At 42.6% G+C, this 14,608-nt stretch overlaps 1 protein-coding gene across 1 annotated transcript in view; it reads left to right on the top strand.

Moving 5' to 3' along the window:
* The window catches only part of dmxl1 (Dmx like 1), a gene marked incomplete at both ends in the record, with an annotated part of 45,355 nt that overhangs the window by 18,268 nt on the left and 12,479 nt on the right, over positions 1–14,608 (top strand). Inside the window, 16 exons of the mRNA XM_079222144.1 lie at positions 170–428; positions 1,175–1,308; positions 1,612–1,798; positions 1,885–1,995; positions 2,882–3,051; positions 3,185–3,282; positions 3,426–3,591; positions 4,732–4,860; positions 5,000–5,138; positions 6,379–7,151; positions 7,644–7,742; positions 8,159–8,326; positions 9,852–10,043; positions 10,299–10,375; positions 13,517–13,638; positions 14,324–14,581. Coding sequence (XP_079078270.1) covers positions 170–428; positions 1,175–1,308; positions 1,612–1,798; positions 1,885–1,995; positions 2,882–3,051; positions 3,185–3,282; positions 3,426–3,591; positions 4,732–4,860; positions 5,000–5,138; positions 6,379–7,151; positions 7,644–7,742; positions 8,159–8,326; positions 9,852–10,043; positions 10,299–10,375; positions 13,517–13,638; positions 14,324–14,581 — 3,082 coding nt within the window. The remainder of the gene's footprint in view (positions 1–169; positions 429–1,174; positions 1,309–1,611; positions 1,799–1,884; positions 1,996–2,881; positions 3,052–3,184; positions 3,283–3,425; positions 3,592–4,731; positions 4,861–4,999; positions 5,139–6,378; positions 7,152–7,643; positions 7,743–8,158; positions 8,327–9,851; positions 10,044–10,298; positions 10,376–13,516; positions 13,639–14,323; positions 14,582–14,608) is intronic.

A 14,608-nucleotide genomic window follows, 5' to 3' on the forward strand; every position in this document is an offset into this window, starting at 1 on the left:
TTACTTTTTCTAATGAGATGCATTTCTTTCATTTAAACGCATTTAAACACCCAATTGAAATGACACAGCGGTTTTTTTCAGTTGATTTAATTGACTACAAAGAATTACATTTGCCAGAAAGGTGATTGTTGTGATTTATAAATGTGTAACAAAATGTGTCCATCTTAAGGTTCATCGTGCCAAAGCCATCCTGTCCCACCTGGTGAAATGCATTGCTGGAGAAATTGTGGCACTTAAAGACAGTAACACCAATCCTGAGAAACGTGTGCGCTCTCGAACAATCAGCGCTGGAGGAAGCACAGCCAGGGATCGGAAGATGTTCAGCAAAGCGGAGAACGCCACCCCTGACTACACAGAGATAAGCTCCATCCCTCCACTGCCTCTGTACGCCCTGCTGGCAGCCGACGAGGATACATCACCAACATCTGGTTGGTATACAACATGTGGTTTTAGGATGCTATTATTCAGTAATGAGTTGTCATTACATGAGTCCAGAATACACTTGCAGCACATTATAATTCAAGTGCTCTCAGAGAAAACTAGACTTCTGCACCTCCTCTTGGCTCTGCTTTCAGGCTTTAGGAAATCTAGCCCATGACCGTCATTCAGAGAGCGGGCGTTCCTATTTGCTGTTCTACTAATGCAGATGTGTGTGTGCACGTCCCTTCAGATGGGGAAAGACGGGTTCAACGGCTGAATATCTTGTAGAAAAAGTCCTTCTAGCCATAGCCAATGGCTCGCGGCTGCAGCTAATTCAAGTTTGTGTGTGTGTGGCTAGCTGAGACTCAAATCACAGTACGTCATCTCACAGGCCCACAAGTTTGCAAACTAAACAGTGTTTGAAATTAATGACCAATACGCGTTGAGGATACGGCTTAAAAGTGTCACTTTGTTTTTGTCAGACTTTAGATAATCTGAGAAAGTACACAAACCAAAACGGGGAAACCGTATTTACAGGAGGAAAGTAACCTTGTTTAGCAACCTTGCCTCAAGGTGTAATCGACTAATACCCTGCTCTTCGGTTTTCTTGTTTTACCTCATTGTTTCTTTGGGGAAACAAAGTGAGAAGAATAAAAGCAGAAACCTTTTAAACAGAATTTATTTTAATTTAATCTGCTGGAGGGGATTTTTCTGTATGTCTCGTGTCATCTTGCTCTATTTTGTCCCCCTACAGATAAAGTGAGCAGTGTTGGTGGCGATAGTGGACATGGTTCCAGTCACACTGATGTTTATGATGACCTCTTTCATACACCCACCGTTGCGGACCTGGACCCCCTGGAAGACGATCAAGAGGAAACGGAGAACAAGGTCTGTTTCTGTTGGTTAAAAGAGAATTTGGACAGCAACATTTTTATATCTTTTGCTATTCCTGTGTGAAGATTAGACATACACAATGGTGCATGTCAAAGTTCATTTTAGATATTAGAATAAAGCTTGGAAAAGCTTGTATTGTTGATATATACATACAATATTGTGTTTCATTAAGAGTATGAATCCAGCCATGACACACAATTCCTTATAACAGCCTTTTTCTATGATGTGTTAAATAACTCTCAAATACCAGGCAATTAATTTGACAGACTTGTCCTTTGTCTGGTTGCCTGTCTCTAGGTTATTGACCTGTCCCAGTACAGTCCGACACACTTTGGTCCAGAACATGCTCAGGTTCTGTCCAGTCACCTCCTTCATTCCAGTTTGCCGGGCTTGACCCGTATGGAGCAGATGTCTCTCATGGCGCTGGCTGACACCATCGCTACCACAAGCACTGACCTCAAGGACAGCCAGGGCACAAGCAAAGGTACTGCAGGGAAATAAAATGCACAAACTAATCACTTAATTATGTTTTCAACTAGCAATAAGAGCTTTCTGTCATTCACTTCCTAGGTGGAGAGACGCTGGATGATTGTGGTCTGAAGTTCTTGCTGGCCGTCCGACTCCACACCTTCCTCTCTACCTCCCTGCCTCCAGCACACCGAGCACAGCTGCTGCGACAAGGTATAGTGATCTTCCAACTGGCACGCAAATACTCAGCTCAGCCTCAGCTCACTGTACTGCCTTTATTATATTTTCACCTTGTATGATCTTGCAATACTTGATGCAAGTCTCCAGCTTGCCACCTAAAGAGCTGGCCTTCTGCACTCCTTTCCGATATAACAGGCCAGTAACTCGATAAGGACCTCTAAAGCAACAAAGATGGAGGGTTACTGGTGGTCTCAATTGTACATTTTTGACAGTAAATGTCTCAGTGAGAGAAGTGAACAAGCCACCGTCTATTCATCATCCTCAACTACTGCAGTAAAGTCACCCTCGAGCAAAGCACTTACTTTGTGTTTGCAGCCATAGAACTCCTCAGTGGCTGGCAATACAACACTGTAGCTGAAAGAGGCAACTCACTGTTGACTAAATGGCCACACACACTATGTGCTCTACCTGGTAGCCTAAATGAATAATAAGTTAACATAAAAGCTTTTTGCCAAGTAGTAAATAATTTAAACAAAATTAGTTTATACACACTCAAAGCCGACCAATGCGCACCTGCCCATCTACATATGATTGCCGATGATGACGTTAATATAAGCAAAACCATGAGGCTATTAGACCAAACCTATTGAAATATGCAGATTCTGATCAAGAAGTGATGCATTGGTCAGGTTTTTATTTTCATATCCGCCGCATCCAGCCGACCTGACCTTTATTGTTGAATAGCAGCAAAAACAAGTAACACTTCATTAAAGACATGAACTCTTTCTATGATTTTATTAAGACGTGCTTTTCGTCTTAATAAAGTAATACCAGCTACTGTGCTGCTGCATTTACTCGCTGCACAGTGTTGATCTTCACCTGATGATAAAATACAGAGCATTCCCTCTTCTGTCTTCAGGCCTGTCAACATGTCATTACGCCTGGGCCTTCCACTCTGAGGCTGAAGAGGAGCTGCTGAACATGCTGCCCGCCCTACAGAAGGGAGAGCCCACCTGGCCTGAGCTGCGCTCCATGGGCGTGGGCTGGTGGCTGCGCAGCACAAACAAGCTACGCAGGTGTATTGAGAAGGTGAGGCGTCCAATGACATTAGTTGGTTTACATTATCGATTTAGGTATCTTAAACGGTGGCCGGTGGCAGTTTTGCTAATCCCCGAAATGGCGCTTTTTTTTCTTCTTCTATTTTTCTCTTCGTCTTTGTCAGGTTGCCAGGAAGTCTTTACAGGGAAACAATGATCCTCTGGATGCAGCTATATTTTACCTTGCACTGAAGAAAAAGGCAGTGGTCTGGGGATTGTACAGGTAAGGCAAAACTGACATAATTTTGCATGTGAAATACACACGCTGTCATCTTAAGTATTTGCCCCCTACCCTTAACCAAGATTAGTTCACCTTGCTGAAAAGCTATGACACAAGTGTTGTTTTGAATCTGCCTTTCTCTCCAGGTCTCAGAAGAATGCCAAAATGACAGAGTTTTTCCGCAACAACTTCAGCGAGGACCGGTGGAGGAAAGCAGCGTTGAAAAATGCGTTTTCTCTGCTGGGAAAGCAGCGGTTCCAGCATTCTGCAGCCTTCTTCCTTCTAGCCGGCTCCCTTAAGGATGCTGTGGAGGCAAGTGGAAAATAGACATGACACACTGTTTGCGAGAAGCACTTGTTCTTTCAACTGCAAGTGCCACTTGTCATCCTGCTAAAAACCTAAGTTAGAAACCTTGCTTTCAGCATGAGTAATGTCAAGTGCAGCTCATTTTTATTCATAACATTTCTGTAGCGTTGGTGTGTCGTCGTCGTTGTCCCACCCCAAATATTCATAATCAAGGGCAGTGGTTGATGATATAGTAAAAGCAAAAACAGATCTCGCCAACAACATTCCTGTAAGGTGCGGCATCCTTTTTTTATTGTTCATACAGCTCAGTAGGTTCCAGCAGTGGCGTCTTTGTCAAGAGCTTTTAGCGCAATGCGCTGAAGAATTATTGATGTTGGCACTTGACTCTTGGGTTTTGCTGTGTTTCCTCCTTTCTTTGTGAAGTTTCAGTAGCATGTTACATTTGTGAAGCAGCAGCAACACATTCTTGTTGAGGCTTCATAAATGGGGACACTGCCAACCACCACGCTATTTTATGATGATGTCTAAACTTGTATATTTATGCTCGATTCTTAGAATGGCGGCTGTAGTTTGAAAGATGTCTATATTTGCATTAGTATATATCAGGATTAGGTTAAGCCACAAAAAGCACACAGCGCTCCATCATTTTTGCTCGCATATCAAGAGGGCTGCTTCTGGTGGTCTTGTTTGCGTAACCTTTAAGTCATCAAGGTTATCTCTGTTTAGAAAGTCCCTGAAGCAGTTACTCCTCTTTGTAAGTAACTGGAGCTTTTCTAAGCATTTAAATGAAATGAGCGTCACCCAGGCAAAGGGCTATCAGTGACTTTGTTTTGTCTCTCAGGATGGGAGGGAGTCTCATTGAAATGCACCTCACGCCTTACAAGTTGGGAGCAACTATCTACAAACTCTTTTGCCGTGTGCACAGACTTCTATTATTTGCACTTTCTTTCCCTGTCGACAGATAAACAAATAAGAAAGCTGTAAATTCAGGGGATCATTTTGTCCAACTGGATAACTGTCAAGAATATACATTATTTTTCTGCTTATATCTCGTCTTATCTCGCCCCATTCAGTCCTGAGGCAATAGCTCAGAAACCATTTTTCAATGATAACGTACTGATATCTTGCTTTATTTCCTCCTCCCAGGTGTGTATAGATAAAATGCAGGACCTACAGCTGGCCCTGGTGATCTCCAGATTGTACGAGTCTGAGTTTGAGACGGCGTCCACCTACAAAAAGATCCTTCAGCGACATGTTCTGGGACAAGACAAACAGGTTCAGAATCTGTGTACAGCCTCCACATGCTTCTGTTTGTTTTCATCAAGCTACTCAGTGTTTGACTCTCTAGCATTTTGCTAATTGATACACTGCAGAAACCAGAATGAGACATTATGATTCTCTGTATTTTTTTTAGATTCAAGCCCACCAGGACCCGTTCCTGCGCAGCATGGCTCACTGGGTCCTGGAGGACTACAGCAGAGCCTTGGACACTCTCCTTGAGCAGCCGGCGAACAGCATCAGCTCTGGGTCCACTGGGAGCAAATGTGATGCAGGTAGGTCTGCAGTGCTCTCATTACTTCTTTTTTCTATTCCATTCATGCAAAGATGAAATTAAGGCTGAAGGATCATTCATTGCCACTCTGCATCACGGGGTACACACAACAACATGCAGTTGTAGACTAGTTCATTGATGCTACACAAAACGCAACAAATCAAAAACAGTAGTGCATCAGGAGGAATGAACAAAACAAGTTTTGGGGCAGATAGTGTGGTCGGCATTTACTTAAAAATATTCAGAGAACTTTGAATATGCTTTAGCACCGAGCTTCATTAATGTCACAGAGTCCACTTCCTCTCCGCACATCCGAGTCCTGCACCCTGTCCTGTGGTTCGGCAGTGAAGAGCCAGGTCTCTGTAAAGATGTCTGTACAACAGTCACCGACCTCGTGTTGTTTGGTTAGCCTGAATTTCCCTGCGACTAAACATCAACCAGGAGCAGAGGAATAGCCTTAGGTCGTTGCTGGATTAGCCAAGCTCCCTGTCCCCCTGGGGCAGTCGACTCTGCTTTTGGTGGCAATTTTTTTCACATATTGCAGAGTGTACTACATTTTTAATGAATTTGTATTTTAAAGTACATTGTATTTATGGATAAAGACACATTAGCCAAGATCTGACATTGTAAAATATAAGAATTATTTGCTTTTGTGTGTGGGAACTTTGCTTTGGAACGGAAGGGTCACCGGCTCAAATCCACGTACGGAGGGCCGACTGGTGGCAGCAAATTCTGCCAGTTAACCTCCTGGGCACTGCAGAGTTGGCCTCAAATGTGTAAAAATAGCAACATTTGATTTCCCCTCCAGGATCAATAAAGTATATCTTCTTCTTCTGAGTAGAGTAGATAAAGTCTACTGTCACAAGCCTTTTAAAATATGTTCACTTTATATACTTTTATTTATTTCAGATCCATCAAATGCAGTATTGCAAGTAAAAATGGAGAGGGTAGACACTGAGGTTGAATCCAGCTTTTATAAAATTGCTTGGCTTTGCAACAACTATTTTAGCCCTTGTTTTAAGTGTGTGAAATTACACAAGTAATTGCAGCATATAATGGACACACAAGACCATTTAAATGAAGAAAATGTACAAGGCGAATAGATGAACTGAACTTCATATAAACCCCACTTTGACTCGAGAGACAAGCCAGTCCCAGATTAACATCCCTGTGCTACATATGTTTCATAACTGATGTTCTCAAAGTACATTCAGAATGCTTTCACTTTGCATCCATGACAGGTTCCTCTTCGGTGTCTACATGCAACCCAGAGGTTTTCAACTTTTACACCTACCTTCGAACCCACCCACTCCTCCTTCGTCGCCATTTTGGCTCCTCGGACAAGGCTAAAGTTGGACTGACGGCTGAGGGCCGCAGGGCCGACTCCATTAGCCTGGAGGAGAGGAGACTGTTTTTCACAGCCGCGTACGCACACCTGCAAGCTGGCTGCCCCATGCTCGCACTTGAAGTCCTCTCCAAGATGCCCAAAGTCCGCAAGCACTCCAAGCTGCCCAACCAGGCGGATACAGGCACGGCTGCTGAGATCAGTGTTGGGAGCAAGAGCGGACGAACATCCAACCCGGGTTGGTCTCAGCCGGCTCTGAACGGCTACGAGTCGGACGGAAACAGCTTATCCAACAGCCAATCGGATTCAGTGTTAAGTTTTGACTGGAGCCAGCAGTCACAGACGCATACTGATGAGCCCCTGGAGCTTAAGTGGGACAGTGACAAAGATGGAGAAGAAGAGGATGATGATGAAGAAGAAGCTAAAAATGTAGACGGCAGCCGTGTGTTCCAGGACACTCTGGATGCAATGTCGCCGCTAATGGAGACAGGAGAGGACAGTGAGGACGCCAATGACTTCCTGGCGCCGTCCAATGACATCTTGGCGGCCCAGCTGAAGTTTACAGCCTGCCTGAAGATTATGACCAATGAGCTCCGGACGCTGTCAACCGGTTATGAACTGGATGGCGGGAAGCTACGGTGCCAGCTCTACCAGTGGTTGGAGAGAGAGGTAAGCACAGGCATATTTAAACACATTTACAGATTTATTTTAACATTCAAATCTATCATTTTGTCAATAGATCCGTTCGGTCAGTAGTTCTGAACCTTTTTTCAGTGATGAAATGTTTTCAGCCAAGTATCCACTAACCAGTGCAAAGCATTTGTGTTCCTGTACCCTCATTTGAGAACCACTGTGTTCGGTGATACATTCGTCTGGCTGCACCCTTACGTTCACTCTATAAAACTTTTATAACTTGCTTAACTCGCATACATCTCTTCTGTCTTTGTGGTCACTGGTTCAAGATTGTATCTCTCTTTGTGCACTGCGTCAGTGTACATAAACATCATATTGGTAGTAACGCCAGTCCAGTAGATTTCTCTAATAGAATAGTTTGTCTTTTCCTGTTTGACACTTCGGTGAAATGTTTTGCTTCCACTCCCACACATGCAGGCTGACTTCCTTCATGATAAGTTGATAAATGATTTATTCTGATTAATCCAGGTGGTGGCTCTCCAGCGTTGCTGCAGCTACAAGCCCTGCTTGCCAGAGCTGTCTGTCCAGGGTGATGGCCCCATTTCTGGGTTGGCAGAGGAGGAACAGGTGGGTGTAGATTGCTGGCAGCTTCTAGATTTGTCAGATGTTCATGATGATAAATCGATGCAGCAAAACAGCTCAGTGCATGTTGACATTGTGTGAAGAATTGTAAATTTAAAAGATTTTTTGCTCCCTTTTTCGTTGAATATCTCAACTCCTAACATGCCGCTGTAAAATTAGCTACATATCAGTTTCAGCAGCAGACCTAATTAATACATGCTTGTACAGTACACTCATGCATTTCCAGATACAAATTACATTTCAAAGAACCAATAGTTTATTCTTGTTGAAAAAACTGTTTATTGTGCGTTGTTGTGGGCTTTAATGTAAATGTGAACCATCTGGATAACGTTGGCATATTTAAAGGCCTGTTTTGATTTGTCTTCAATACTAATAAAGTTCAAATGTTGTTGTTTTTTCAGCCTGGGAGTCCTCATGTTCACAGCCAGAGCAGCAGGAGACACTGGCTGCAGAGTAACCAGCCCTTACTGAGGATGTTCCTGAGCTACTGCAGCTTGCACGGCTCCCACGGTGGAGGACTGGCCTCTGTGCGCATGGAGCTCATATTATTGCTTCAAGAGTCTCACCAGGTAATGACGACATGCAGCGATGCACCCTGCTTGGTTGCAAATGGACTTTCCAAGTCTGTGTGCTATTAGTGAGGGGGTAGAATACATTAGCAAGTAGCCCAATATTTAGTATGTATTTGGTGGAGAGACCTAGCGTAATGTTACAGCAAGTCCCTATTTGTTGTCACGTGCAAATACCATAACATAGATTCCTAGCTTTGAGTTTCATGAGTTTTAAACACAGTTTGCAAACTGTGGTAGTTAACAGGTTTAAGAGCTTGCAGCTATTGATGCTGCCGGTAATTTGGTTAAATGAGTGACGGTGTCGACTCTTAGCTGAATGCGTCTGTTGCTCGTTGGCACGGCAGCTGTTGAAAACATGTAAATTTTTTATCCATATTAATCAGTTTATTATCAACCCTAACCATTTACGTAAGTTACTTTGTGCCAACTGTTGACTTTCAGTCGAATGTGGCCGTGGTTGCTCAGTCGCTCGTCAAACCAAAACACTTGATTCCGACAACCAAACATGCAGCAATCAGACATTATGATGCCGATTGTTGCATTTGTTAATCATATGTTCAACACTTTGTGATGGCTGGGGGCAAAGCGCCATTTCTATTGCCGACACTGGCGAGGGTCAGTTGCAGCATTAATTAACTGATCACAAAGAAAGACAAACCCGATGAAGCCATCTGAAAGCTTGTCTCAATACACTCACACTCTCACTCACTCACTCACTCACTTGTTGTGCGCTGGCAATCACACCTCCAGCGTTGAGCTGGTATGTTGTGCTGCTTCTCCTGTGGGAGTTTCTGCCTCAGGCGGACTATTCAAAGGTTGAGTTTAACTTTAGGAGGTAAACAGCTCAATAAGCCAGCATGGAAACAATGGTCTTGAATGTTAGCACAGTCCACCAGCACTGGGTGTTCTGTCTGCTCCCTCACTTTGATTTTTGAAATATAAAGCTGTGCCTTCTGTCCCAGCTCTGGTCCCATGGTTGTCAAATTTCTCCATTGTTATCGAGGAAATTTCTGTATTTTTCCCTTTGTCTTAACCTCGGTTGGCCTGTAGAGCTTCTGCTGAGGAAGTTAGTGACAACTGAATGTGCTTCATCAAGCGTGACAAACATAAGCCTGTGGTACTCTTTCTCTCACACACACACACACACACACACACGCGCATGCACCCCTTTTTGTTTTCTCCTCTTTAAGTGTCATTCACTGGAAAAACATCACGCAGGATGGGATCTCTGGAAAAGTCTCTTGTTTCACAGATCAAAGCATCTCCTCATTTCCCAGGTCCCCTTTGTGAGCGGTCACTTTTACCCCCCAAAAAAAGAAGAGAGAAAGTTGAATATATCTGCTCTTGTTTTGTACGTTTATTATATTTTAAGTGACGTGCAGTTTTGCATATTCCCCTATTTACTGTGTTACAAATGATCAACATTGTCAGAACGGTATGTTCCTTCAATGGTGCATCTGTTTGTTGGCTGCACCTGCTGTCGGGACATTTCAATATTTCTCCTTTTGATTTCTCCCAACAGGATGACGCCACTCAGCCAGCGGTGGTGCCATGTTGTCAGCCAACATCTATTCCTCTCCTGATGGCTTGCACGGCCAACGTAAAGACCGTGGTCGCCAACCCCATCGTCTACCTGACCAATCTGGCTCATGACATCTTGAAGACGATCAATTCACTCGACTCTCCTCCGCATCCGGATGTGGTTAACAATGAGGTAAGGCAGTCGGTCTCTAGTCTCATGCATGACTCTTTATATTATTTTAAAAATAAATAACTGTAAGGGATCCTTATCGAAATAATTGTCAGGAAAAAAAAAAAAGTAACAAACTTATTTTAAGGTTGTGTATCGATAATTAAAAAAATGCGTGGACATGTAAAGTTTAAATTTGTTCTTTTGGGTGTGTTTTTAAATGTTGAATGTGTACATGCACCTGACTTATTTTTTTTATTTTTTTCTTGCCTTATTCAGATCTATGTGATGCACACACTGGCTGCCTCCCTGTCAGCCTGTATATGTCAGTGTCTGTGTGATGGACACACCCACAGGTAAGTTTCCCAAGCAACGCTTTTAAAGGTACAGTGTGTAGGATCTGACCGCATCAAGCGGTGAGGGTGCAGTTGGAAACCATCTGAAACTTCTGCCTTGTGCTAATAAGCATGGAGGAGAACTATGGAGGCCGACGCGAAAGCGCAGATGGCCGTGTCTAAAGGCTGTTTTTGGTTTGTCCCTTCTGGGCTACTGTAGAAAGGTGTTTGTAACTGCTAATCTGAAGGCAAAGAAAACGCACCTTTTCAGGTGTTGAGACAAGAAAACATACTTGTCATTAAAATATTTTCTATTCTATTTCTGCCAATATATCCCCCTAAATGCTACACACTATGTTTTTAGCTATTAACCGTATAGCCTGTCATCTTTGCCAGGACTGTTTCCCTAAGTGACAGAATCTGCAACGTCATAGTGAACTTAAATACATAACAAACCTTGAGCTATTGTCAAGCCATCCATTTCTTCCAAACAATAATTTGGGGATCTAGGGAAACTAATCTTTGCATATCCCTCCCTTTTTACCATGGTTTAAAAATAAAATGCTTTCATGCAGCATGACTCAAAAGGATTTGAGTTCATAGTGAGTATCTACATTGCAGCATCTCTCTGAGCAAGCTTCTTTAATTCTTTATGTGACTTCAAGCGATGCTTATCTTTGATAAAACCTTCTCAATATCCCACCACATTCACCTTGACATAACTCCATTAACAGCACTACCTGCCACTGGATTATTAATTAATCAAGAGTGATTTGACTTTGTTTTTCCTATTCTCAGCATTAACATTTAAAAGACAAAATGCCGACAACAAAAACATTTTTTTTAATTTGCATTCTCTGGTTTCATCTGTGTTTGTGTGTGCGTGTTAGAAGGTTTTTAGACTTATTGGAGCAGAATAATAAGATAAAGAGGAAGGGACATGACTACTGGTGGTAACCAAGCAAGAGGGTAATGCACACATACATATTTAGTCAAACATTACAAATGTAATACCAAAGTGGAAAATGCTTTTAAAGATGGCTTTTTTTTATTATCTGAGTATATTTTTATGGCAGGGGGCGACCTCCGTGTCTGAAAAGTGAAGCCAACATTGAAGGGCCTTAACCCTTTTGTACATGCTGTACATTCCTTTTAATGTACAGCATGAGGCGAGTCCTCTGGTTGCATGAAGAAGTCTGCTCGTACAAATATATAACAATAATTATATTAAATAGGGTGGCTGCCTTGTGATCGATGTTGCCACCACAGCTTTGTTCAGTCTGGGAAGTTGTATGTGTCTTAGAACTGTCACATTCTTAAAATTTCATTGTAGCGTTTTCAGTCGCCCTAAAAAGTGTTGTTTTGTGCTCCACCCTCTCGTGCCATAAACAAGATGGCGAAAGCCACAAATCAATGGGTGACATCACGGTGACTTCGGCCACTTCTCGAATGCAGTCTATGGCTTTCGGCTTTTTTTCCAAAGCGCTGTAGTGATGTCATTTTAAGACATGGGAAGAGACAAACGTGTTGAAAGTTTGCAAAACAAAAATATGTCCGTTTTCATCTTGTTGAAAAAGATTTATGAGAGCTGCAAGGCTTCTGTTTGTCATTCTTATTGTAAATACTTAATCAGATTTTGTGATTTGACAGATGGGTTAGAACATTGCTTATTTATGACACGTACGTGCGAGTGTGTGTGTGTGTGTGTGTGTGTGTGTGTGTATTTGGCCTACAGCTGTGTGACTTCCTGTCATGATTCTGCCAGATTGCTTGATGTTATACAAAATACATTTTATTTCTGCTTGACCAGACTGGGTCCTTTTTTAAAAGCCGCATTGCTGTGACCCCCGAAATAGATTTGCTTGTAACAATTAAATAATGTGTCAAAAAGAGATTTTTGTTTAAGCTAAAAGACAAATTTAATTATTCCTTCAGAGCAAGGTTTTTGGCCTCTGTATTTCAAACCTCACATACCGCAAAGCAATGTGATGAAATGAGCACTTTTGTAATTTCCTTATCTGCCATTTTCTTTACACACACACACACACACACACACACACACACACACACACACACACACACAAACACACACACACACACACACACACCCATCTACCACATACTGTTGGGAGTTGATCAGCCCAACTAAATTAGTAAGGCTATTTCTAATTTAACACCGTCTTTGTTATGGTAATTATGATATAAACTCTCCTGGTGTGTTTCTGCAGAGGTTTGATGAAATTGTGCTTCTGGTTCTTCCTCTTGAGTGTCTGTGCGTGTGTGTGTGTGTGTGTGTGTGTGTGTGTGTGTGTGTGTGTGTGTGTGTGTGTGTGTGTGTGTGTGTGTGTGTGTGAATTTTTTTTAAAGGGTATTTCAGGATGTAGGTTGCGGGGGTTGAGTGTTCCCGTCGAGCTGACAGTGTTTTGATACATGTTCTGCACCTTTCTCTCTGTCATCATGTGAACTTCAGGTTCATTGAGTTAACCGTTAAGACAGCAGCTTGCAGGTACGTCCATATGAGGCCTAAAAGCACAAGGTGTGTGTGTGTGAGAGAGTGTCAGACATGGATTGAATTTGTGTGCCTTAAGACCACAGTGACTGCCAATCCTCCATCTGAATAATTTTGAATTTTAGAATATTTTTGCTGTGGGGTCTTTTATTTGTGCAGAAGCTTAAAAAAACAGTATTGGATGTAAAACTTTTTTTTTGGACATAAGAAGTTGAGTATCATCGTAAAGCTTTCATCAACATAAAGCAACACAGGTTGCAATCTCCGTTCTGTTTTCTTTGGCCTATAGCAATAAGCGGTAATTGCAGAGTTGTTGTTAGATCTCACTTCCCCAGTGTCAAGAGTGTCGCCAGAGACATCCAGGTTGTAATACTGCAAATGCAAGGGCTTTCATTCTTTGAGATTATTACTTTAATAAACACCTAGGGAGGTAAGCATCCTATTAGTATTTTCATATTGCGACAGCTTGGCAGTGGTGCCTCTTTAATTGGAAACATCATCCCAGAATTCAGAAAAAAATTTAAACATTGAGACATTATATATATTCACACCACCTTGCCCTATTTTTCTCTTTCACTTCCTCACAGCATGTCTTGTTTAATATGTGCCCTGGCAACTGACTGTGCGTGGTTGCTTTCTTTTGTGTCCCACAGCCATGTGAACCATTTCACAGGAATCGTGTATCAGAGTGTGTTGCTGTCTCAGAAGCAGCCTCTCAGAACTGTCAGCATGGATGAGGCTGTTCAGCCCAACACTTCCCCTGCACAGTGGCCAGGTAAATCAGCCAAACCACTCACACTTGTTTTGTTTTTTTGCATGAAGTAAAAGAAGCAAAGGATCCAACAAAGCTGCGTTCTCGATGAGGATGTAAAAAAATTGGTGTGTATTTATACATTATTTAAAAAAGGTATCAGTAAGAACCTGGTGCTTAAAGTGAGTTGAGTCAAACTATTCATTGGAAATGAGGCATTGTTCCCTTTAACATCTGGGCATTTTACTTTAAAATAAATGTTTCTCAAAGATGAGGGATTAGGGTGTTTGCTGGGGACAATTTCCGCTCCTGATTAATCCACATTTGCTCTAGTGAGTATTTCCAGCAGTAGGATGGAGGGTGTATGTGGGATTGACTCAAATGAAAGTAGATAGTTGCAACAATGTGGCTCATTGGTGTGTTTGGAGTAGACATCAATGGGGATAGGTGGAAATGTACTATTCAGAATCTGTTCTTTTCCTTTTTGTTTGCCTTTTCTTGTCCTGCACCTGAAACTAACTTGGGCTGGATGTGCACATATATGAACATATGTCAACTTATTTAAGACAGCTGTGTTTTGTTTAATATTTTTATTTGTTTTACATTGGATATTTTATTAGCTAAGAAGAAAAACATTTAATTTACACATTTTTAATGGTTCTTCAAATGCTGTTTGTCTTTCTTATGTCCTCTTGTCTTCCCCCTTCAGGTATCGCCTCTCTGATTCGCATGTTGAGCTCAGCAGGCGAGGAGAGCCAGCCAGGCTTAACTGTGCTGCTCTGCGAGATCCTGACTGCTGTCTTCCTCAGTCTGTTTGTTCACGGCATGGCCACTCACTCCAGCAACGAGCTGTTTCGCATCGTGGCCCATCCCCTCAACAGCAAGCTCTGGGTGGCGGTGTTCGGGGGAGGCGCCCGGACCCCTGTCATCGAGAAACTCAGCAGCCCAACGAGAACGCCCCCGCCAGGTTGGAAGGGATTAGTGTGGCCAATCT

The sequence above is a fragment of the Taurulus bubalis genome, assembly GCF_910589615.1.
Source record: "Taurulus bubalis genome assembly, chromosome: 8".
NCBI classification, from domain to species: Eukaryota; Metazoa; Chordata; class Actinopteri; order Perciformes; family Cottidae; genus Taurulus; species Taurulus bubalis.